At 37.8% G+C, this 26,870-nt stretch overlaps 1 protein-coding gene across 25 annotated transcripts in view; it reads left to right on the top strand.

The window, feature by feature from the left end:
• The window catches only part of LOC119555898 (neurobeachin), a 193,626-nt gene that overhangs the window by 123,858 nt on the left and 42,898 nt on the right, over positions 1-26,870 (top strand). For all 25 annotated transcript variants that reach the window (XM_037867573.1, XM_037867572.1, XM_037867589.1 and 22 more), the window contains one exon: positions 12,244-12,348. In XM_037867573.1, the coding sequence (XP_037723501.1) occupies positions 12,244-12,348 (105 nt within the window). The remainder of the gene's footprint in view (positions 1-12,243; positions 12,349-26,870) is intronic.

The following is a 26,870-nucleotide window of genomic DNA, read 5'->3' as shown; positions in this document are numbered from 1 at the left end:
TGTGGGAATATTTTTGGGGGGTTGGGTTGGTATGTGGAGTCCACAGAAACTTATGCCAATTCATTAATTAGTCTGCCACTTGCCACGGAAAAGCAGCGACAGCTTGACAAACTTTAACCCACCGACTCTGTGATATTTTTACCCATCCCGCTTTTTTCTTTTCTCTGCATTTGATGCAGAAAGAAAAATATATTTGTAAATATAATATAATATAATATTTATTAAAAAAAAATTTAAACAATATTCTAGCTAGAAATGCTGAAGAATTCACGTTTTTGAGAAAAAGAGCGTTGTTACTCGTTAAACTTGTAAGCAAGTTGCTAAAAATGCTAAAGAATTCGCGTTTTAGTTAAAAGAGCGTTGGTACTCGGCAACTTTATTGTTCATTGGCCCCACTTATTTTCGAATAAAAGCGATGGCTAATAATGCTCAAGAATTCCCGTTTTAGATAAAAGAGCGTTGTTACTGGTTAATGTTGTAAACAAGTTGCTAAAAATGCTAAAGAATTCGCGTTTTAGATAAAAGAGCGTTGTTACTCGGCAAGTTTATTATTTTCGGACCATTCGGACTCTTTTTTTTCTCTCAGTGTAGCCGCACATGTTCCGTTTCCCTCTCCTTGTGCAAATTTCAACACGAAGTGTGTAACTCGATATGACCTTCTACTTAATAAGGGCTCTTCATATTGCCGCACTGGACATGAGTCCTTATTGTTGCTGCCCTGCTGTTGGTGTTGCTGTCGTGCTTTTGGTGTTGCTGGTGTGCTGTTGATGTTGCTGCCGTGCTGTTGCTGCTGCGGCTGTGTTTCGCCATCGCATATATTCCATATTCAATGCGCGTGGCCATCGCCTGATCCCAGGACATAGGACATATAGCCCATCCAGCAACATTCTGTTGACTCTATTGCTGTTGTGTTCATCGCCTCAAGTTGGTTCAGTTTATTTGATTAGTTCGTATGTGCCTGTGTGTGTGTGTGTGTGTGTGTGTGTGTGCGTAAAAGCAAGTGTGTATACAGATATGTGTATTTAGTATCTGTGAGTCCATTGTCCATGTGTTGGTGTTGCCACGGCCGATAAAGTTTCAGCAGCTGCAAATATGGCAAACAATTTCACAAAGTGGCCAATGGCAAAAGTTTGCCACTGCCAATCGTCTTATTAGCTAATCGTCGACTCGACTCTATTCGGCCCACTCTCTCTTTCCCATTTAGTTTCATTTTCCCTTCTTTCTTTTCTCATTTGGCACCTAATTAGTTGACTTGTCCAAGCAACTGACTAAAAGGGGGATTGGGATGTGGAGGGGAGTAAGAAAAATCCAATGAATTGTCTTAAATTCACCCCTTGGCTGTCTTTAATTCATTGTATTCAATTAAGGGCGAATTTCTAATCCGAATTTCTAATCCCAATTTAGATGCTCAATATTAGGCTTATTATTATTGTATAAATGTATGTATAATCCTTATCCGATTTTCTGATTTTATTTAGCCTAATCAAAGATATGAACAAACATACATTGCGTTGAAGATAAAATTAAATAATATATTTTAGAATCCTTAAATATAATTCTGCAAAAAATCTTAGTTTTGTTTCCATAGGAATCTTGAAAAACTGGATTAACTACAGAATTTGGTATGTTCTTTAAAAATAAAACGCTTGATGACTTTCCTTTGTGCCTCTAAAAGGACACCTTAGATGTTTGATATTATCTGATATTTAGATACTTCTTGTTGGAGAAGTTTTCGCCTCCTTAACCCCACCCAATAAAGTGACCTTATCGGGGCAACACCATCTCCACCTTGGCTTTTTAATATGGTATGTTGTGGTATGGTGTGTGTTTGAGCCTTTTGGGATTGCGGGTCCAAAGGGATGTGCCCTTATCTTCAGCAAATAATCGCAGTCTCGTTCACTAGCTACTTTTGTACAAGACTTTCCTCTTTTTCTTGGCGGTGGAGGGGTGCTGCTCTAAGGATATTCTCCTTTGGCTTTTCATTAAAAAGTCTAAGCCTATCGGAGCGTGTAGATCTTTTAACTACGACTAGTCGCTCTCATTCTATTTTCCCAGACTCCCGGTTCTTGTGTTTTTCCACCTTTTGTCTGTGGGAGGAGAGCATAAAATTGTCGAGTTGTGCAGAAAATTTTATTGCTGAAAGGTGCTAAAATGAAAAGTGCTGATGCCAAATGCTGATGGCACTTAGCAGGGTTGGTGTTTTCCTATCTTATTTTTCTCCCCTCCGCTTCTTCATTTTGTTTTTTTTTTTTTTGCACCAAGACTTCCGTGTTTCTTGGGCTGATAAACTCAAGTTGGCACCTTTTCTTTAATTATTTAAATTAAAAATTGCCCCAGCCGAGGGAGCCACTTGAAGTGTCGACTGGAGGCACTTGGCACAGTTTTCAATCTCTAGCCACAACGAAACTGGCGCGTTTAATTAAGCAAAGTGGCCACCTTTTTAGCCCCCATTCCCCATTTTCGTTGCGGCTTTTTGGCTTTCAAGAGTTTGTCTCCTCGTCCTTCCCCCTTCTATTTTTTTTTTTTAGGTTTATTTTTCCTTTCGGGCTGAGTCTGAAGCTGGAAGCTAAGCTTCCTTGCTAATTTTGTCTAATTTTGCAAAAAGCAAAATGTAAAATGCAAAAAGCAAAAAGCGGGGCGGAGTTATAGAGGCCGTTGGCTTTTCAGCAGCATTTCCCTGTATCTTTTCTTCTCTTTTCTGCATCGTGAAAGTATTCCGTTTCTTTTGTCTTTTACCTGTGCCAAAACGAAGTGGCAGCCGCCATAAAGCCTTGCCACTCCAATTGCAGCAAGGAAGTTGCAAAGTGCTTCCTTCTGCAGACCCGCCCACAATTTTTCCCCAACCCATTTCAGCATTTCGAGTACATTTCACGAATATTCCCAGAAAAGTGGGCGGTGCATCTATTTCTTTCGAGCACTTAAATACAAAGATATAGAGCTAGATGTTGAGTTAAGAATTTACTTGGAGATTTCTAAACAATCTTTTATTCTGAAATTTAAAAATCTAGCAAACCTCTAGTAAGTCTCCAATACCAAAATAAACAAATTTTCAAAAAAAAATACCTTATATAATTTTACCATCCTATAATCAATAAGTTTTTAACCTAAACTCCTTATATTATTAATATAAGAATCATCATTATTTGCATTAAAGTATTTAGATTCCCTTAGTACTGCAATTTAATGGCTTGAAATTGAATTATATGCACATTTGCTAAATAATTCTCAAAGCCTTGGTACCATAAAATATTGCATTTCAAAGGCAATCAACTTAAGTGCTATACAACATGAGGTTAATTGCAATACGTTTGGAGATAATCGCAACGATAAAAGCAATTATGAGGCGTTTTAAGATGCACATGACCTGTGATAATTCACTTTTGACCCTTATCCTGGTCTTTCCAGGATCCTGGTCTTTAATAACCTAATTAAACTCCCCGGAGCAAACAGAGCCTCCTTGATTGCAACCACTAAAACTGAATGCCACTAAAACACACACTCATCAATAATCCCACCATGGCCGCTTGCCAGATTAATATCCTGTCATCTAATTTGTTCGAATCCTGGAATCCTGTCTCGCATCCCAACATCCAGCTGTCTTGGCCAAAGTTCCATTCGGTTCCTGATGAATTGCGGTCGAAACGACGAGCATTGCCATCAGCATCAGCAGACAAATGCATTCTTGGCGAAAGGCCACAGAAGAATCCTTTTCCTTTTCCATTACTTGTATTATTTCTGTGCTCTGTGCGAGAAAGAGATAGGAGGGGAAGATTTCTTAATTTTTCATTTTGTTGTGACGCAAGTAATGTGTGCTTTTCTATCACACTCTGTCTTTTTATATTTTGCCCTCGACTTTTTGCTTTGGCTTTTTGTGCAGATTGAAAAGCGCAGTCAAGCAGTACTTATCCACCAAGACCTACCATTTTCAAATTGAACTTTGCGGCGCAGGATGGGGAAAGGAAAGATCTGGTATATATGTTCTATGTACAAAAAATACAAGTGGAATTTTTTTGTTATTATCCAGAAGTCAGACTAGACAGCAATCAAGACAAGTGCAGGTGCTGCTCTCCTTTTTCAGCAAGGAGAATCGACCCACCCATCATTTTGGCTTTCTTTTTTTTTTAAATCATATTTTACGCTCAATTATTGACGTTCAAAGTCGAGGATGTCGCAGACAATGACAAACTAATGGCTGTCTTTTATTTTTTTATTTTATTTTTTTTTTTTCGGTGGCTGGCGGAAGAAAGTCTCGGCAGTCAAGTCAATGTCAAAGGACACGCAGAGGACTGTCATTTGGCACTTAATAACACAGCGTTCGCTTCTTTCCCCCAAGGCTCAAATGACAATTTGTAAAGCTTTCAATGGAGCAGCGCCTATAAAATGTCTACGTGATGACTATGATGATGTGGCAACCCCCCGTGAAAAAGCTGTAAGGCGGCCAAAAGAGGGTGGTTTTCAGTCTTCCATTCCAAATTGTCGAAGGTGCCTAGGCAGTAATCAATCACTCAATCAATCAGCAAATAATATGCAATGCAATTTCTCGTCTCTCCAAAATGTTTGCCAGTCGAAAACTTCCGCTAAAAGGAAGCTCATTGTGGCTAATGGTGGTTGGAAGATTCTCCCGGTTGGTTGGTGGTTGGTTCATCATTGGACCAACCTGCCCTGGCAGCCAATCAACTGGGAAGGTAATAATTGTAAGCCTTCAAATCAAAGTCGAGTAGGCCAAAGGATATTGAGATGATGAAAAGGAAGTTAACAAACGCACACAATCCACACACAGATACACATAGGATGGGGCCAAGAAAAGATCCCCGTTTCTCATTTGCTTAATGTACACTTGCCATCCATTTGATGTCTAATTTCATTTCGATTCTTTTTTGTGTGCAGTTTATTTCTCCATAAGCTGTTGAATTTTGTACAGATAAATGGGATTCAGATGTTAGTCAAAAATACTAATTTCTTAAGGGTTTTCAATCGTGGTTTCGACAAATCAAGGCGTACAGCTAAGAGACCTACTGTTTAAAGCAGCCTGCTAGCTATGCTAACAATCCCCATCACTTTAGGGAAAATTTATATTTTGACCAATTTTCGGTTTTTTCATTGACTTCTTTTTTTTTGCGAAAAATGGCCAACATAAAAAATTTTCAGGTTTGAGTGCCAATGTATTGGAAATTAAACTACGAGCACAACATGGTATGGCATTCCTCGTTCTGACGTTTATTTACTTCATATCAGCAAAAAAACTGATATCTTAAGCCGAAAAAATGGGATTCCGATTTTAGTCAAAAATACGAAACTCAGATTTTGGTCAAAAAATGCGATTTTTTTACCCGTTTTTCAATCGTAGTTTGGCCAAATCAGGGCGTATGGCTATAAGTCCAACTGAGTTGGGCAACTTGCAACATATGCTAACGATCCAAATAATTTTAGAGAGAATTTATTTTTTGACCAATTTTCGCATTTTTCAGGTTTAATGTCAATCGATTGGAAATTAAACAACAAGCCTAACGAGGTTTGTCATGCCTCATTCTGACCTTATCCATTCCATTATGTCAATTTCTTAGGGCGGAAGTTTAATAATTTAGTCAGCAGTGAATATTTATTATAAATTCACTAATAAATTCCAAAATGACTAAAGAGTATTTCCCAGTCTTTTTTTCTGGTTTTACAAAGCGATTTTAATTTTTTGATTTTCATTTGTTTTTCGTGAATAAATTTAGCAATGACCAAGCAGCTCTTGCGGCGCAAAACTTCGATGATTAACTTTTTCGATTAACTGAAAACGCACACAGGCACAGGACACACACACACACACACACACACTGGCAGACAAACACATGCGCTGCAAAGTATGCAATGGAAAATAGGAAAAATAAGCAAGCAAACAAACAAACAAACAAACAACAAGAACAACCAGTAGCGGGGGCAAACTGAAAACTTTTCATGGCGATAAACAATTTTCAGCGTTTTCTGAGCTCAGTCAACTTCCCAGATCCACCCAGTGTTTAATATACATATATACAAATATATATATATCTGTGTGTGTGTGTATTTTTATAGCATAAATTTATTTTAATGTCTATGCTTAACAATTTCCAGTGCAGAGAAGTAAGTCCCTTTCCCCCGCCCCTGAACCCTCCTGTCCACTGGACTATACACTCAATCAGCTGCCTCCTAGCCAAAAGTTTCCAGCATGCCACGCCCACTGCCCCCGCCCCGCCCATTTTTCGCCTTCTCTGTCGGAACGAACTTTTGCATATTGATAAGGATAAGGAGAAGCCAAGGAGAGCGAAAGCCGTGCCAGATAAAACAGATTAAAGGCAACGAAGAAAAAAAGAACCAAAAAATAAATAAATGTTGAATGTTGAAATGGGGCTGGAGGATAAAGCAACCTGAATTCAAGACATCTTGGTGTACACAGAGAAAAATATTATTAAAGATAGGCAAGGCTCAACAAATTTTTAACAGTTAAAACTCATGATGCTAAGATGATACAAAACAATTTTGAAGAGAAAAACAAAATTTAAAATAATATAATCCGATCCTATAGACTTAGGATCTAGATATAATCCAATAGACTTAGGGTCTGGACATAATAAATTAAAATTCGATCCAATATATTAAGGATTTAGATATAATAAAAATAAATGAAAATAATGATCCGATCCAATAGATAAAGGATCTAGATATAATAAAAAAAAATAATGAAAACAATATAATCCGATCCAATAGATTTGAAATTTTGATATAATAAAAAATAAGTTAAGATAATATAATTCGATCCAAACGATTAAAGATCTAGAGACCAAAAAAAAATGAATTAAAATAATATAATCCAATCCAAAGACTTAGGATCTAGATATAATAAAATGAATCAAATACTGCTGCAGGTTTTCCACAGTGCATCCTACGCACCTATCTACATCTATTTTTGTTTTATTGTTTTTCTCCGCTTGTTTCCTTGCTGTTTTTTCCAGGAATCTGATTGATGTCTGTCAGTTATGCGTATATGTGTATACGAAATCCAAGGAATCCTTTTATCAAGGAAAGGAGCCAGTATAAATGGCGGTGGAATAATAATAATTATAGAAGAATGTTTTGGTCCTGGGGCAATTGTTTGTCATGATAAATGATGTGGGGGTTTCGGATTTCGTATAAAGGGAGTTTTCCCCCAGATCATCAATAATTCCTAATACACAAACAAACAAGAAAAAAGAGCAGAAAAGATATATTCCAGACCTCCCCCCCCCAAAGGAGTCACAACTAATGAGGCCATCAGTCGGAGAGTTTGCCGCAATGCTAGCTGTAAAATATTCAAATGGAACAATCAAAAGTAATCTACCAAGTTGCTTTTGGGAAGCCCTCAAGGAGGTGCCAAAAAAGCCAAAGGAAATACAACAACAAAATTCGAGAAACCGAAGAAAAAAACAATAAAAACTTGTGCAGGAAAATTTCCCCAACGAGCAATTCTTTTTTCTTTCGGTTCCTTTGGTTCCCAGCAAAAGTAAAACAGAAATTGAGTAAAACACACAAAGAAGTGAAGTCCAAAAAAAAAGCTGCAAAAAGCCAAAACCCAAAACCCAAAACCGAACTTAAAAGTAGCGTAAAAAATAAAAGAAAAACAAAACTGTGGCAACAATTTTTACGTATGATAAGCGTGAATGGCATGGGAACCCCAGAGCCTGTGTACTTTTCAAAACTGTTTTAAAAGCTTAACCACGAGAAAACTGCGAATATTCCCTAATGACACAAGAAAGGGGGTTGGCGGTTGGTGGGAAAGTCGGAAAATTCGGCACAAAGCAAAGGGAAGTGAAGTGGCATGGTGATGAGGGCCTTGTCCCACAAAAGAAAAAAGAAGGAAAACCAAGAAGAAGTGCTAGCAAGTCTGGCGAGAATAGTCGGGGAAAAGCCAGAACGGAACGCATTTCTCCAAACCCAAGGAAAATGCGAAAAATTGGGAAATGGAAATGGGGAAAAGGCAGTTTTTCCCCGAGACCTGAGACTCAATTGCTGTGAATATCTGCATAGGCGTAATCAAGGTTCTTGGGGGATTGCCAATGGCTCTGAATATGTGGCCAAAAAAAATTAGTCCGTAGGTTGAGCGAACACGAAATCAATACACTTGATAATCGACAGTTAGGATTTCTTTAAACCAAATGTATTCTTCATATTATTTGGATGCCTTTAATGAATTTAACGCCTTAAACTATTTGATATCAAATATACTACAATTAAAAGAAGAAAACAATTTATTCATTGAATTGTAAATAATCTGCTCTTGATTTCGTATTTTTATTGCCTATTTTACATGTTAATTGATATCTTTAATTAAATATAATTTAAAATCTTGTACTTTTTATTACATTTGAATAAATTGGTATAGTATTCAGATTTTAATTATTTTCTGTATTTTTCAATTGTCTGTTTTACATATTGATTACATATTGGTTTTTGTATTTTATCGTTCAATTGAAATCTTTAATTAAATATAGTTCGGCAATATGTACATGAAACTATAAGTATTTCGCTTCATTTTATTCCGTAACCAATTTACTAAAGATATAACAAGATTATTACTCGTTTTGCCATAGGGTGGCAAAACTGACTTTTTTACTTATTCAAAAAGTTAACTCTGCCTCAATTACAATTTCAATGCACTTAACGCCCCTCTATATTTTCCACTTTTATCCCTCCAACTCCTTGTTGAAATCAAATTGAATTACAAAAGAGATAAGGCAAACTCTCTTTCACTTTGCAAAGAGAAAGTAGGGAAATTCCGGACCCCAAGGAAGAAATTTCGGTCTCATTGCCAGTGTAAAATTGTAATTTTTACACCTTCACAGAGCCAAAATAAAAAAAAACCCAAAATAAGAATAAAAGGAAACTCCCGGAAAACTGGCATTTCCACGCTTCTCCCGGGAAATGCTTGGGCACTTGAAGAACTTTTAGTGCGTCTCAATTCGCATTTTAAATAAAATAGAAATTCAATTTACTTTAAATAAGCGAAAAGGTGGGTGAGGATAACAAGGTGACAGGCGGACGGGCGACACGTCAATGCCAGAGTTTCCACCGCTTTTCCGCCGCACAAATGAAATGTAGAAAATCTACAGCAAAGTGAAACGAGAAAAAGGAAAAACTTTTTTTTTTCTGATTTTTAAATGAACTTAAAATTGACTAAATGTGCTAGAAAAAGGTGCGAAGCTCTGGCTTCTTGGGGAAATGCTGGGTAGCGTGGGGAAAACTGTGGAAAATCATTGGGCTGTGGGGGGGGGGGGGGTGCGTTCTTTTGTGTGGCAGACGAATATAATTAAGCGGCGTTTAAAATGCTTGTACTAAGACAAGCTGCGAGGCAGGCTGAAAATCGTGGGTGGCCGCGTTAATTGGGAGGCTGGTTTCATGGGTAGGAAAACTGGAAAAACTTTCCACAAAGTTTAATTTAAATATGAATGAGCGTTTTTCCTTTCGCCTCACCACTCTTCGCTCTTTCCGCATTTTTTGTTTTTCTTTTTTGTTTTAAATATATGAATTTCTTTGCTTGTCACACTTGTGGTTTTCGCTTAATGGAATTTATAGTGATATTTTCGGAGCTATTTCTTTGGCAATTTATATAGCTATCATTAAAATACTACTAACCAAAAATAAAGGGATCAAAATAATTTAATTACATAACAAATTAGCCATTATTATAACAAATTCTATAAGTCAAAAAATGAGTCGCCTTAATGTTTCCTTTTAAAAAATCATAAAATGGTCAAGGTCCATAGCAATCTTATGTTTTAGTATTTTTTACTAGTTAATATTCTTAATTTATATCTGTCTTTATGTTTTATATTTTTTTAAAAACCTTTCTTTATGTTATTTTATTTAATAATTTTATTTTATTTTGTTTTTTTATTTTTACTATTTTTAAATTTATTATATTCTTATTTTATTATATTATTTTATTTATTTTCCTTTATCTTGAGTGACTTAAAAAATAAATATTTATAAATTTGTTATGGAGCAAATGTAGCTTAAACCGTTTTTTAAGTAGGTTAAGTACTGGAAATTAAATTAATCAAAAAGCTTTCGAGTAAGCTCTACTGTTTTTGTGTTTATGCTGCGAAATGAGGAAAATCCTTCCGCTGAGATTGGTGGTAGTTGGGTGGTTTGGTTTGCTTTGCTTTGGTTTGGTCTGGTTCGGTTTGGTTTGGTTTGGATTGGCTTGGGCAACCGACTTAAAGGGGCATTATAAATTGCTCCCTAATCCGTGGGACTTAGGGGGCTCCTCTGCTGTTTGTTTTCATTGCCACGAAAAGCCAGGGGGGGGAATTCAAATCCGAGGGTGAGAAGTCTCTGGCTTTGATTTCGCTTTATGTTCGCATCACAACAGATTTGCTGGCCATATTGTTACCTGGCTTTTCCTTCCTCTCCCTTTTTATTTTTTTTATGTTGCCAGGTGACAAGGCGAATTGTGGGCGTGGCCGTGGCCATAAACCACAAAAAGGGATAACAAAATAAAAAGAAAAGAAAAACCCTGTTGGTTGGGCGGGGGAAAAGCCGGTAAAATCGTTTTCGCATAATTATAAAGCTGCTCTCGAGTGCACTCGCAGAAAAGTAGTGAGTGGGCTGGTGTTTGGGTGGGTGGTTTGGGTTAAGGACACTGGGATTGTGGGTGTGGTCCATTGATGGCCAGGCGCCAAACTGTCGGCCGCCAAAACCCTCTTAGTTTTTCCCCATAGAAAAAAAAAATGCGAGAAAAACAAACAAAAACAGACATAAATACAGTTGGGGATTTTTATCGCCCTGCTGGTATGTGTGTAGGTCTGTTTTTTTGTCTGGTCTAAGGACACTTGTAACCACTTGTGAGCTAGACATCGAAAAGTCCTTTTCTCTTTCCCCCCATTTGCTCTAATCAATTTATTGAATTTATTTTTGCTGATTCTATTAAAGCGCGCAAAGAGAGCATGAAAAACAATTTTTTTGGACTAAAAAAATATATCTATATATATATTGACAATGGGCGTAGTCTTCAAAAAAGGGGGTTAGTGCGGCTTCGAAATTTCGATGGAAGTGAATTTTCTTGGCGCCTGGCATAATTAAGTTAGAACCTTTTTTGCCGCCATCGTTTTTGTGACGTGACCGGGGGCTTTTCCTCCAACCCCCTTCAACATCCTTGATTGTTATTGTTGTTGCCGCTGAAAGGACGCCCTGATTGCTCGTCGATGGCAAAAAGGATGTGTCTAGGACACGCTCTTAAGCAGTTAACACACTCGACTGTACTTAGCCTAAGCCCAAGGAAACTAAAGGCGGGGGTTCGAATGCTAGGGATGAAAATAAATGGTAGGGGAGCAAAGGCCTCTGGCTTGCTAAATGATAATCCCTTCCCATCTCCCTTCAAAACTAACTTTGCGATAGGAAAATTAGGCATCGATTTGGGCCGTTTAAAGACCGATCATCATCCATCAAATAGAATTAGGTTCAAGATATTTAAAGTCAGTATTTTCTCTATAAGTACGAACATAAAGGAATTACCAATGACTTTGATAGATTGTTATTTAAATTTTTGTTTTCATTAATTTTGAAATAAGAAAGTAGACTGTTAAATATTTCCCAAAAAAACCCAACAACTTTTTTCAAAAAAGTAACTACTGAATACAATTATTTGTCAAAGAGAATTACAAATAGCATTCAGATGACCCGAAAATGTTGCTCTACCATTTCAATTGATTTCAATTAAAAGAAGCCGGTAAAGTTATCTGGGGCTTTGCACTTTTGTGTGGTCTAGATAAATGGAAACTACATTGATTTTACCCAATCAACGGATTTAAGCCAACAGTTAGTTGTTCGACATCCTCGGTTCTGTTCTGTTATCTCATCGCTCTCGACAACCACCCCCTCCCCCTCCCCTGAAAAAAAACTTTTGTCAGTCATTTCCCATTTTCCATTTTCCATTTCCCGTGACCGCCCCCACTTGAATACACGCTCTAAAAACACACATCCATTATTTCCAATTCAAACTTTACCAATTACAAATCTGCCGTCAACTTTTCGCATATTTTTCCCCCAGATTATCCACATGCAAAAGAGGGCCAAACAAAATAAATTTCAAAAAAAAAAAGAGAGAAAAATGATTTCAACTAATTGTGAACATTTTTCAACAATATTCCCCACCTATTAATCTATATACATCTATATACAATCTATCCAAAAACTGCACACATTTTTAACTTGTGTACTCATATATTTTATATTTTTTTCCAGCTGGTCGGCGGTGAATTCGATATGGAATTGAATTTTGTGATACAGGATGCGCAGAATATCAAACATATGCTGGAGCTGCTGGATCATTGTCCGCCCAATTTGCAGGTGAGTTCTATGCCCCCCCATTTTCCGCCGAAAACACACGTCCGCAATTGAAAGTAACCGGCAAATCCCAGATTTTGACACATACATGCTGGTGACTTTTTAATAGATTTTAATTCAATTCGCGCGCGGCGGCATCAAAGAAAATTAACAACGCAAGGGGCGTGGCAGCCGAAATTGCGCGTAATGAAAACGCAACATCAACACGAAATGCCTTTCAACCCACACCGCAAGCTTGTTTTTCCCCCTTTTCCTCTTCGTCGACGGTTGGCTTTTCTTTTTTTTTTTCTCTCGATTTGCATATGAATATGGGTTACACGAAGAGAATGTCGACTATCTGAATTTATGAGTTGTAGAACTGATTGCAGAAGATTACATTTAATTTCGATATATTTTTTTTAATTAATAAAGGAAATTTTCAAAATAATCATAGAACCCAAAACTCAAAGAAACAGAAATCCATAGTCCTATTATACATAGGTACTTGCAAAAATTTGATAGGTTTTTGTGTACCTATAAAGGATAGTATTTTAAGGTCGTAAAAAATATAAGAAATAAATATATAAACAACCATAAAAACAGCTTTTTTAAAATAATTTGAAACTGCTTGCTAAGAATTTAGAAGAATTTCCAAAATATTCCTTACCAAAATAATAATTATATGAGAGGTACGATATATATCCCATATAATATCTTATACTACACAGGATATATTTGACTTATAAAATAAAAGTAAATATAGCCATAGTTTTATTAAAAAATATATTTTACTTACTTATAGGGTTTTGATAAGGTTTGATTTACTGTTTTTTTTGTATCTATTACAGATAGTTCTTGGAGGTCGTAAAAAAAATAAAAATAAATATATAAATAAACATAAAAGCAGCAATTTTGAAAGATTTTTCTTAGCTGCTTTATAAGACTCCAAATGAATTTTAAAAATATTCCTCCACAAAGTAATAATTACTTATGAATTACGATATATGTTATATCCTTTATTATATCTTATACTACATAAGTTAAATTTTACTTGTCAATTACTAATGTTTTTCAACAAGTTCGTCCATAATTGCTGTTAGAAAACTATGATTTTTACCATTTTTTTTCAGTGCATTTGTGTGTGTTGGCTGGGCTGGTGTTGTGTGTTTTTGGGTGTTATGGGTGCTTCTGTGTTTGCGCTTAACAATATTTTACACCTGACGTTGTCGCTGCTCGCTCGCTTGTGCCATCAAATTATTAGCATGACTGCTGGCGAGAGGATCCAGTAACTTTTCACATGTGTGTGCTTGGTTTTCCCATTTTTTTTTTCTTTCCACCCCACCCCCACTTTAACATACATCTGTGTGTGTGTGTGATGACAGGAAGTGTTTTCTCCTGGCAGACTGAGTGGGTGGCTGGTTTTCTGGTTGTTACCGGTGTCATCCAAAAGTGCGAAGGCGCAGACATCGGAAGTTGATGCCACAGGAGCTATATATCCATATATACACTTAAAAGCACATAAATATATACGTATAGGCAAACAAAGTTGCTGCTTTATGAATTTACATTGCGTTGGTTCGTTGACCCCCTTGAAATTGTTGAATTGAAACCACTGGAAAAATGCAGCGGATGAATTATACAAAAAAAATATATATATTTCAAAGAAGAAATATTAAAATTCCATGAATTACGAAATTTATTTCGCACTTTAACGCGCTTCACAATATCAAATTGCACTTTGCGAATTTTTCACATTTTAACAGGATCAATGCTCCTGAAGCATTACAACACGTTATCTGAATTGTTGTCATTAAACGTTGGAAAATATGAAATATTTGTGGTAATTAATCTGTTCTTGAACTTTATATGTAAGAACTTGAGGAATATTGATTTCGCTTGATTATATTTGGTGGCCATATGTATGGTATGCAGTGCTTTTTTGTGTAATTATGTCAATAAATGATCTTCCCAAGGGTTTCTTTCACATATTAGCAAGGAAAAACAATACATTTTATGATTTTGGTGCTTTAGTCCTTGGACAATACTAAATATTTGTGTTAATTAAGCTGGTCTTAAACTTTTTATTTTTTATTTTATTTTTATTTGAATAATGAGTCTATTTCTGTTACTATTTATTTCCTCTATAAATCAATAGTTAAGTTGAATAGATTCAAATTAAATTTGTTGATATAAAAAACTAAGTGTTTTTATTTTATATTCATTTATTTTTCCCAATGAAATCTTAAAGAAAATGTAAATAAACCTCAGGATAACAATATATGTAGCACATGTGAGTGAAAAAGCTATGTTTAACCTTTTCAGACCACTTCAACTCTTTGGCACTGATTTTGCTTTGGTGTGCGTACAGTGTGTGGGTGTATTTGTGTGGGTGGATGGGTGGTTTCTGTGGGTGGTGGTGGCAAGTGGTTTCTGGCATCTTTTACCTGCCTTCAAGTGCGTAAGTGTGTTTATTTGTGCGTCACAAACAAGCTATCCATTTAAGAGCGTCTTACATATGCATACCTTACGCCCTGTAAGGCCACCCACTCATTTCCCACCCAGAACGACCCACAACCACCCACAACCACCCACAACCACCCACAGTAACTACTCTTTAATGACATGCGTCAGTTGCTTGTTTCCGCTTTGTTGGCATAGATGTTTGCTCTCGTTGCGGTTGAAGCTTCACAATTTATTTGGCTTTTTAAATTAATGAAAATTGTCAGTGACAAATTTTGGCAAAGTGTGCGTGTATGGTTGAGTGGTTGGGTGGGTGGGTTTTAGGATAGGCTGCTTCGAGCATGTGTCCCTGGATTGCTGGCATATGTAAAACAAGCATCAAATATGCATCACCCGGTGTGACAACATTGTTAGATTTTCCGGCGCCAAGATCTTTTACTTCATTTGGCATGCGAGGCAGGTGTGGGCCACCAATAGCACCACTCAACCACCCATCCAACCGCACGGCAATCACCCACTGAATTTACAGCAATTTTATGGGCCCTTCGCTTTATGCAGCCTTTCATGGGGTATTACATGTTGGTCCCAAAAGTTTACAAGGATGAGAATAACACGACTCTTGTAGGTTATACAAAATTCTGACTTTGTAACTGCTTATTTAGAGAAATTTACATTTAATATCTACATTACAGTTTTAACTATCAGATTTTGCTTTAAGAGTGTGCTACTCAAAAGTTTCTATTTATAAAAAGATTCCAAGGATCATATTGCTTTTCTTATAGATTTGTATATAGTAACATATCTATTCCATATTTGGAGAAATTTGCATTTAATATATACATTATAGATATAGCTAAAAGTTTATAATCACCTACCTTTTCATTGATATTACTATTTGAAAAAGTTTCCATTGATAATATAATTTCTATTAAAGATTTTTCAATACACTTGACTTAATCTTATAACTAGGGTATTCCATATTTCGATCCTAAGATTTGGTCAAATAATTTTGTTTTCCTTCGTCGTTTTCCAACTGGTGTTGAGTAAACATTTTGCATGTAAAGGAGGCGACTTAAATGATTTATGCTCAACTACAGTGCCTAGTCGTGTGTCCCCTGAAATGGGTACCTTGTAAGCTCCCCTCCAGCCCCCCGCTTAAGAACACCCCTGATATTTCAGCATCAGCCGTTGCTCAATTGATTCGGCACGTAACTGAGCCGAGTGCAAATAACAGTTTTAGTCCTTGTCCCGCCGACAGGTGACACGCCCCCGCTAAGCCCTTTACTTTTCCTCGCCCTTCCTTTTTTTTTTTTGGGCCCTTTACCTGACGGCCATAACATTTTATACTCTCGACGATAAATTCATCGCCCCATGGTCGTCGTCTTCGTGTTTTCCCTTTTAAATCAAAGCTTCTTTTGGAAATTAAGGCCGTAATGCGGCCCACCAGTCACCAGAAGCGGAGAGAAGCTACAAAATAAACCCATTCTCCCACCGAACCACCGCATATTTGTCCCGGCTCGTCGGCTGTGTGTATGCCCAATAAAATTTTACAGCCTTTGCCAGCTCAGCAATTTGCGTAACTCTTGCCACAGTCGAAAAGAGCTGAAAAGGAACACAGAGCCAAAGTGTCGGCGAGAGGGGGGAGGAAGAAATGGTCCAGGACCTCCAGCTGATTCCTGCGGTTGAAGTTCGAGGCGGCGTGGATTGGATGTTAAAAGGAGGGTCGAATCAACAGACGAACACCTTTCACCTTTCGTCGAATTGGTTTCCGCTCTTTGTTTTCCCCTCGTCTCGTTGTCGTTTGCATTCACCTTTTCCTTCTTTCTCCATCTGGAGCTGTAAATAACGTTGTTAAAGCTGCAAACAATGACCGAGGCGATGGTGGTCCTGGTCCTTGCAAAAATGAACAGGATACAACTTTGCTATGGTTGGTAATTTTTTAATTTTCTAGCCTAAGGCTTAAGACATATTCGAATTTTATTTAGTCACTTTATAAATATACGGTTTCATTTCTTATGGAAAAATGCTTTTGCTTTACTCTCGATTTTGGTCACTCTAACCCCTCACTTTTTGGTCACTCTAGTGTGGTTAGGGTTTTTTGGTAAACATTTTCTGCTTTATAATTGGTGTTTGCCTACAGCTCATATATTTCACTGGCCATTCTCTTTTAATTACCAATGATATATTTTTCTGAATCTTAAGTGAGTCTGGTCACACTAGCAATCAGCTTTGTTGTTCTTTTTCCTGTATATTTGGTTAGGGTTTTCTGGTAAACATTTTCTGTTTTATAATTGGTGTTTGCCTACAGCTCATATATTTTACCAGCCTTTCTCATTTAATTACCAATGATTTATTTATCTGAATCTTAAGCGAGCCTGGTCACACTAGCAATCAGCTTTATTCTTCATTTGCCTGTGCATTTGCTTGATTTTCAAGCATTCCCATATTTTAAGTTTTCCACTCAGATACCTTTACTTCTGTGCTCGGAGTTAAGTCAAACATCAAAGTTGGATAAAGATATCCTCTTGACGGGTAGGGAAACCCTAGCAAAGAGATTTTTCTTTGGCATTACAGCTAAGGAATTTCCACCTCTCCCTTCTTCGTTTTCTGACTGGCTGCGATAAAAATGAAACATTTTTAAGCTGCCGCTTTGGCTGCTGTTTTTTGAGGGAGTGCGAAGCCATCGCAACATTTCAGTTTGGCAAGTATCTGAAAGTTGTATCTTTGGCTTAGGGCTGCTTATCTATATTCGAACAGGGGCGTCCACGTTTTCCAACCTGCATCCCCCGCCGAAAAAACCACTCCGCTGCCCAAATGCCCAGTTGCTGGTGGTAAAGTTACACGGAGGATTAACTTGTGATTATGTTGGCAGTGGCAGTCAGTGCCAACCAACGATTTTCCGTTGCCAGTTGGCAACTTTCGGCCAAGGATGGTGGGAAAACCTAACCCAGGGTTTAAAGTCTAGACCGCGACGTAATTATATGGAGTATGTGTTGGCCCGTTGGTAAATCATCAACAACTGCTGCTGGTGGTGGTGGTGCTTCTGCTGGTGGTGCCTCTGCGGCAATGCCAAAGTCAGGCAGATATGGAGATGCCCTTCACTTCTGCGTTATCCTCTTTGGTATCCCCGGCAACCTCAGAAACATAACGGAGGCACATGCTATAAAATACATAAAACAGAAACCAGCCAAGGGCTATACATGAAATTTATTCATGAATTGAATTTGTATTCCTCGCAGATATTTTATAAGTTTTCCATTTCTATTCGGGCCCGCCCTCTACCCATCGATGTTTTAGCTGTTGTTCTTGTTTTTGTTTGCTAGCACTGGGTTTTTCCATTTGCCAGTGTGACTGTATTTTGTGTAATGCTGAGCAATGAGCATAAGAAGATTATGTTTCGGCGGCGTTCTTCGGGGGATTTATTTTGTGCTTGTTTGTATTTGGCTGTATGGCAGGCGGGAAAAGTTCAGATCGTTTGGAGTTATTACTTTGCAATCGTGGTGTAAAAAATTGTCATATATTTCAGATTGGTTACACTGCAACAAAAAGATTTTATGGGATTTTATTTGTAATAAACCATTTTTGTATTGCATCTTGATTGTAAGTGCTTTTTGGTTTTACTGGTCCCTAAGTTTTGGCTTTTATATTGAAAGTTTTCTTATTTCCAGAATTTGCTCATTTAAGTCTGGTCACACTTTGACAACGAGTTGAATCAATTGAAATGCAAGTAGCTTGCTGCAAGTCAGGCAAGTCAAGGCCCTGAATGACAAAGCCACTGTGGGGCAGCAGGAATCGAACTCGCCATTAAATATGAATTGTGATTGCATCGAAAGGAGGTGCGGCAAAAGGGTGGGATGAATGAAAAAAAAACTGAGATGGAAAGGGGCAAGGGGGACAGAACCGAATTGAAATGCACACAAGAATAACAAAAGTTTTACGGACACAACGGACATGGAGCAAGGATTGCCAGGCAGGCAGGCAGGCAGCCATCTAAAAAGAGATGGACAGATAAGGAAAGAAGAAAGAGACAGATATGGAGGAGAGAAAGAGAGGAGAGAGATTGGGCAGGAAGGACACACTTTGAAATGGGTTCAACATTAGCCAGGACCTGGCATTTGTATTGGCAGCGTTGCCCTTTGTGTGTTTTTGGCCTTTTGATGCCGCCTTTTATTACATTTGTGTCGCTGGCGATATGCTTTTCTCTCCGTCCCTTTTTCGTCGATTTGTTTGATTTTTGTATACCCTTTGCGGGGGTATATCAACTTTGACTGTTAATAATGCTCATAATAATTATATATCACTCTATTTATTGTTGACATATTATCACATTGCTTTAACTCATTTTGTGCATGTTTGTACTCATAGTCTGGTCACACTTAATTTCGCTGGTGATGCATATGTGAGTCTGGTAACACCACGACTCAAAAAAGCTATTGTAACCCTGCGCTTTTTATATTTGCTGATGCTATTTTAGCTCTACTAGGGTATTTAACCTTTTGACATTCTATATCTTCTTCAAATCCGATTTTAGTCCACTCTTTCTTCTTTTGGAGCCCCCTTTGGAATTTTTTCTTGTTTTATTTTTTGTTATTGGCAGCACTCGTCACGTAGGGGACAACGGCGATGGCAACGACGACAGTCAAATACATTGAATGACCCGAACCTGACCCCCATGCCCCATGGCTGAACTGTCGCCCAACCCCCCTCCCGCCGTCAACAAACCACCCGCCGCCCATGGAAACCGTTACCCCCGGCCTGGCGGTGGTTTTCGTCCTGGGTGGCCACCCGTTGAGTTTAAAGAATTGTCTGGCATGTGAAAAGGTCATTTAATTTCTTTTTGATTTGTTTTTGCTTTGGCTCTCTGGGTTTTGTGCGCTTTTGAGACCGACGCGGGCGTCATTAAAGTGTAAATGTATTTTTAAGTAGACGCCTCTTCTCCGCAGGAAAAATAGAATTACCAAAAATGGTCTGGAGTGAAATGGTCCGAAATAGCGTAGCCGAAAATCCCAAAAGCCGCACAAGTTTCAATATTTTTTTTTCCTTTCATTGTGCCTTTCGCTTGAGTTAATAGCATTTTAAGTACGATGGGTTCAGGGTATTTTGGCGGATATTTGGATGCACAAAGCATATAGGCAATAGAAGTTTTATATAGCCAATCAAAAGCGAACTTGGAAGTTAATTTAAATTGAAATTAAAAGCACATTACTGGCCAGAGGTGGAGGTGATTTAAAAAGGAAATGCAAAATGGAAGAAGGGAATGAAAAGAAAGTCCTTAACTTCTTGTAGAATAACGTGACTTATAAGAGAATTTTAATTTATATGCCCTTTTAATTTTCTAATTTAATTTTTTTTAATTACATATAAATTAATTACCAAATGAGTACCAAAAAAAAAGTTTATAATTAAATTATTTTTTTAATTTTCAATACTTATTTTTAAATGTTAGAAATTGAATTTTTTGTTTTTTGTAATTCTAGGCTTAGAATCCATTCTCTTGGCAATTTTTTTTTTTGTTTTTCCGCTTTCCATCCGCAGTTTTATCCGGCGGCCTTGACAAATCTCAGGTTAAATGCCAATTAGAGTGCATTTCTTCAGAAAAAATTGTAGAACCAACTGCTATGGAAATTTTGTGCCGCAGAAAGCCTGTTTTTCTCTTTCCTCGCTTTTGTTTTTTTTTTTTGCTTATTTTTTTCTTTATTATTTTATTTTGTTGTTATGCTGCTTTTCCGCTTTGCTGCCAGCCATGAAAAATGTATAAAGTTTAGAGGTTCTTCTTCTTCTGGTTCCGCCAAGGCCTTAGGGCAAACACACGAGCCATATGGGCGTGGTCGATCGGAGGGGCGGGAAAAAAAGGGGGCGTTATGTCTGGATTTAGCGGTCGCTGTGAAAAACTGTTTGGAAATACTTTTTGAGCTGCTTTGCATTTTTGGCTTGTGGGCTTAGCATCGACGCACATGTGTCGCCGGTGGAAAATGGGGAAAAGAAGTAGAAGAAGGGGTTTTAGCGACAAAATGCCGCACACACATGAGTTTTGTCATTCAATTTTGACACGCGTCTTTCAACCGCCTCCCTCCCACTCCTCCCCCCAAAACAGAACTCCCTAACATCCCCCCCCTACCCCCCTCCCTTACCCCTTTGGCAACTGAGATTTTAGATTTCAGATTTTCCATTTTCCACCCAGATCCAACAGATTTCTCAGCCTCATCAATATGCAAAAAGGCAACAGCCGAAAGCTGATGCTTTTGAGTAGGGAAAAAGGGGTCAACTCGGCGACAAGGGGTTAGCCTTGCCCACTTTTAACGCCCCCCCCCTTTCGGTATTTTCTTTTTTTTTCCAACCCACCGCCCACTTCCGCTACTCAGTCGTGCGTCAAAAGCAATGCAAACTTTCTGCGGCCGACAAAAAAATCCCAAATAATATCACAGAGAGTGGCAACAAAAAGAGTGAGTAAAAGAAGCAAAAAATATCAAATAAAAAAAAAAAAAAAAAAAAAAAAAAAAAACGAAGAATGAAAAGAAAATTATTATGGAAATGTCAACGTGAAACTTTTGCACAAATGCGATGCTTCCGCTTAACCCTCTACTGCCGTTGGTGCGACGCATATGGTGGCAGCACTTTCGACCACTTTTTGCCAGCACAATTGAATTTCATGTTTGACACGACACCACCACCACCCCCATGGAAAAACCACCTGACGCCTCCACTCCTTTCCCATGAAAGTTTCCTTTTGTTTTCCACCCCCTACCTCCACCCACCAACCTTCTCATCGAAAACCCCAAATGCTTTTTGCGATTTATGCGTGAAATTTTAATGCGATTCCCATTGGCTTCGCTGGGGGAATTTGGATTCGCATCAGATTCGAGATACGGATTCAGATTTGGGATCACATTTCCTTTGACTGAGGGTGTGTATGCCTTTCTGCGGTCGAAAACAGAACTTTATTTGCATAAGAGTTAATTATAAAAAACCACGTTTCGAAAAAAAATGCTGGAAAATTGAGTTCTTTATTGTATTGGTTAAATGTTCATGTCGTAGAGTATTTTCAACTCTATAGAAGAAAATCCATTAAATCTTAAAGAAATCTGAATAACTATTTAAATTGTTATAAAAAAATTATGCTTATTTAAAAGCTCCTACTGAAAATGAGGGAGTTCTCCAAGTGTTTTTTAAAAAGTACTCTTAAGTAAAAACAAGAAAAAGAGTTGTGGAAAATATGGGGAAAAGGGGAAAACAGAGTTGGTTGACTTTGGCGACACCTTTTCTTTGTGCATAATTCAATTTGCGGCACTTGACAGCATCAAAGGGTTGACATAATTCGTTTTTTTTTCCCCTCTGAACCTTCTTTATTTACATCTCACTCATCCTTCTGGGATTTTTTTATTTTAAGTTTTTTACGCATTTATTTGTATTTTTTTTATTTTTGTTTTTGACTCCGTCAGGCGTCAGTGATTGTGCGCGCGCCTTGAAGCGCGTTTTCGCAACTTGCCTTCAATTTGTGACACCTTAATGGACAGCTGAGCAGGGACAACGTGCTCTCGGGTCGCCGGACTCGGTTTCGGTCAATTCTTAATTACATCTCCACCCCATTTGCCACCCACTTTTCCAGTTTTCCGGGGAAATTTAATTCAACGATGAGAGAACTGAAAATTGCTCTCAATTAACTTGTTAGTGGATTGTTGTTGTCTCACACCCAAACAAAATAAAAAAGGGTTGAATGCCTCATCGAACTTTGTTTGCCTTTGCCCTGGCAGCAGTAAGAAACTTTTAATTTGCGAAAGATAATTTTTGAGGGCAAACAAACCCAGTGACAAAATAAAAATCATTAGAAAGTGGCCACGAAAAAAGATGAAGAAATAACATTTAAAATTTACGAGGAAGGGAAAACACTTTCCTAGTTTGTTTGGTCATGAAAAAATTGTTTTCCTTACAAAAAATAATTATATAGGCCCTCTAAATTTTTAATCGTCCTTGGTTTTACCCTAGTGTTACCAAACTTGGTAGCTAAGAATTTTCATTGGACAGGAAAAGCAAAAATATATTTATTGTCATTAAAAGAATGGAATACCTCAACCCTTCAATCGCTTGACATAAATTAATTAAATAAATTAGGAAATGTGTCTGAAAACAAAATTGTAATGGAATACTTTGCAGTAATTAACTTGAGGGGAAGTGAAGTTATGAAGCGGATGTTGTGATGGGGGACAAAGGCAAATATGGAGGGGTCAGGGGTCAGGCCAAGTGATTGCCCTTTGTCACTTGGCACTTGAGTGGCAACGTAGCAACGTGCCAGAGTTCGAGTTCAAGTCGTTGCAACGAGCAAGGACGAAACAACAACGGCAACAACATCATGTACAATAACATCAACTGACAGGACGTCCATTAAAGATACGGCAATCTATCCAGGAACTGCCATCCGGTTCTATACATCAACCCCACATAAACTGTCGCAAACGATTTGGCCCAACTTTTCAGGTGTATTAAGTTATTCATGAGTGCAAAACAGTGATAGCTGTCAGTTCGCTTTGTTTGAATCTCTATACACTTGCTTGAATTTAATAAACTATCAGATAGCAATCTGTTAGGTTAAAAGCATTGAATTTGATTGGCTTATGTGGAATTATTTGTTTGTCAATTGCAGTTATCAAATTCGATTCAGTTCAATGGTTTCATTTTGTTAAGCATTTGTTAGGTAATACTAAATGTGTTTAACAATTTGATTTTATATGTTTGGGTTAGCCAACGAAACCGAATTGTTATAAAGTATTAATCATAGTTATTTAGAAGACGGATAACACATATGTGAAATACTATCTTTAAAATTAATTTTCCCGCCATTCTTGACTGCTTACAATTTTTTTGTATAATACCATAATTGTATTAAATCACTGGATAACTTTTAACTGTCATACTAGTTGTGAATTTTTATTTGTACTGTTGAGCTTAAAAAATATTGTAGCATACTTTTAGACACCTAAAATTACATTTAAACGAGATTTCAAAACCCTAGTGACTTGATACAGATTTGTAACCTCATCAAGTATTAATATATATTAAAAAATTATTTCACATATAATCCTTATCTTAAATGATTGGTTACATGTATGCTTCTTTTAAAACCCCCACACACATTAATGGGCATTCTAAAACCGCCACTTTGTTCGCCTGTCTCGCTTTGATGACTCACCAGAATCGATGGAACAGTTTCCCGGAGTTTTCCCGCCCCGTTTCCCCCTCTTCTTGGCCAAGGACTGCACTTTGTGTCAATGTTATGCACATCAGCCATGGCAGAACGTCAATTTCAGTCAGTGTCTTTGGCATTTCAGTCAGTCATTCAGGCATTCAGCCAGTAGACATTGCCGAGATGAAGAAGGCGCACGCTACTTAGTCTGCAAAATTGCCGACTCTGGCATTTTGCATGTGCGTATGCATGCGCTATATGTATGTGGGGATATACTCGTATGCCTTCCTGCTTTTCCCCCCCATGTACCCCCTAGATTTTCCCCATTTTCCTACAGCAAACTCAAAACCCTACTACTTACACAGTTGTGTTTGCATTGCAGCGGCAGATGCTGTCAATAATAAATTTCCGTTAGAGCCGCAGCAGATTTGCAAAAAAGGGAAAACCAGTTGGCTCGCCAGGCGGCACGTTTTCAGGGGGCGGGTTGGGGGGGAAAAATTGGGTGGAAAATGGGTGAAAAGTCAGGAGCAGGAAGGAAGCACATAAGCGCATTGCCCAAGACAAGAAGGAGATTGAGGAAAAGGAAGGAGATTGCAGCTCGGCACTAAAAAGATGACATAAAGATAGAGACGGGCGGGTGTTGAAATTGAATAGGGGTAACGAAGCGTCAGGTTCAGGGGGTGGGTAACCCCCCCTCCCCCCCCCTAGTAAGGAAAAACGAAGAAAAAGGGGGGGGGGTGTTTGGAAAGTAAGGAAAAACTCGCACTGCAGGCATGCAAACGATGCGCTGTCGCCTGATAAAGTATACGACCGATTGCCCGTTTCTGCTCGACGAGCGAAAAGGAAAAATCGCAGACGCTCAACCAGACGGTTTGGATGCAAATGGAAAATGGAAAATCACCAGGGGGCGGGGCGGAGTACTTTCGGGGGAAAAATGGAGAATGGATCTCGATCCATGGCATCATGGCATGGCATGGAAAATAAGGCAGGGGCAGGGGCAGGGAATGGGGAAGCCAAGACACGTTGATAAATTTATTGAAATTCTATTGAAACGAAACGATTTGACTGCGCCAAGGACCAAAGGACCAAGGACCAAAAGACAGAGAAAGGGACAGCCAAAGACAGCTAGAGAGAGAGAGACGGAAAGACGACCCACACAAATCGCTGATAAAGTGGAAAATGAGTGCAAAACAAAAAGTATAGTGCAGAGGAAAATTGTCTCCATGTGGAAAGAGGAGGTTCAACTGTAGTAAACTGCAAATAAATTGCATGATACTGTGCACTGCAAGAAAAATATCAAATAAAGTAAATAAATATTATAGATTGTGTAGCATTTTAATATTTAAAATATTTCTTAATTTAACTTCACTAGGGTGCGCCAAAAAAGAAAATGGTGTTTTTATTCTGAAATTTGGTGTGCGATAGGTCAATTAAAAAAATTAAAAACATTTTTTTTTATGCAATGGCCTGAAAAATTTCGAAATAATTACTCATACGACACGTAAGCCTTTTACAATTTTGCGAAAAATAATATTTTTCCTTTTTTAATTTAGTAAAACTGTTGATATCTTTAAGATATTTGTTGAAAAAAAAGGAAGAGCAAACATGTTTCATTAACATCTGAGCTACCCTGATTAAAAATAAAAACTGTTGATAAAAGGAAACACTACGTATGAGTGATAAACTTAAAAGAAAATTCTTTAACGCAGCCTATCAAAATATGTCTAACATTTTTATTTATTTCTCACAGTTAAATTTTTGTTAATGTAAAAATGTTTAAATTATTACTTATTCAATTCACTTCCGTTGTTATTTAATGCAATGTTATTATATTGAATACAATTTTTCTGTCTGTCTGCCAAAATGACGCCCAACGCTTGGGCAATTAAACTTTTGCCATTGCATAAATTTTATCTTGTTCTCTGGCTGGTGGCTTTTTATAGGTATTTTGCCTATTTTGGCGAGGATTGCGGGGCCACAACACAAAATCTTGGCAAACTTTGCACTTAATTTTTAATTTTCTTCCATTTGGCCTTTGACCGGCCGCTCTGGACAGGCGATGCTCAATTTAACCTGGCCAAGGAAAAGCGAGCAACAAGCAGATGAAAATGCTCGACTGAGTTCCGCAGTAAAACACAAAAAGAAACAAAAAAAAAGAAAGAAAAGAAAGGAAAAGTCAGAAAATCTCGGCTCAAAGAAGCAGCCGCATTTCTCTAGCATACTTAAGGGGTGGGGGGGGGGGGGGCTGTCCATGGAAAATGATGGAGGGGAGAAAGATAAAAAAAAAAATGATAGGGGCGTTTTGGGGGAAAGCGGGGTGGCGTAGAAAAGGCCAAATTTAATTTGTGCTCAGTGGTTGTGGCAACTCTGGCCCCTCTTGTTGCTGTTGTTGTTGTTGCAGGGCCATGAAGAAATTGCTACCCAATTACGTAATAAAATCTGACTGAAGTTTCTACTCTTATTATTTAATTTTTTCTTTATCTTTACCTCTCCTCCCCAATCTCTCCTCCTCAATGGGGAGCAAATTGTTCGAGGAGATTTGGTGGGGGATAAAAAAAAAAATGAGAAAAACAGGGAGGTGGAAAATTCGCGGGGAAGCCGCTGGAAAATCCCGCTTGGCGCTTATTAAGAAATAATGCTGCAAAAACAAATCGCAACGGCGTCAAATCAACTTTTGTTTTGTTGCTTTTTCATCTCGCCAGCAGCAAAACATTAAATGGGCTAAAATACAAAAAAAATAAATAAACACGAAATAACAAAGGCAAATGCTGAATAAGCCTAGGAATAAGGCAAAAATAGGTTTCCACATCAAATAATTTAAGACCTCCAGTGAAAAAATATTCCAAATTTTGTAAGGATTTTAATAATTAAGTGGGCTAACTCGTTTTAATTTTCTGCAAATGTCAAC

Source organism: Drosophila subpulchrella, chromosome X (assembly GCF_014743375.2).
Source record: "Drosophila subpulchrella strain 33 F10 #4 breed RU33 chromosome X, RU_Dsub_v1.1 Primary Assembly, whole genome shotgun sequence".
Classification (NCBI taxonomy): domain Eukaryota; kingdom Metazoa; phylum Arthropoda; class Insecta; order Diptera; family Drosophilidae; genus Drosophila; species Drosophila subpulchrella.
Note: the sequence above shows the minus strand (reverse complement) of the source record. Positions and strands in the feature narration are given on the sequence as shown.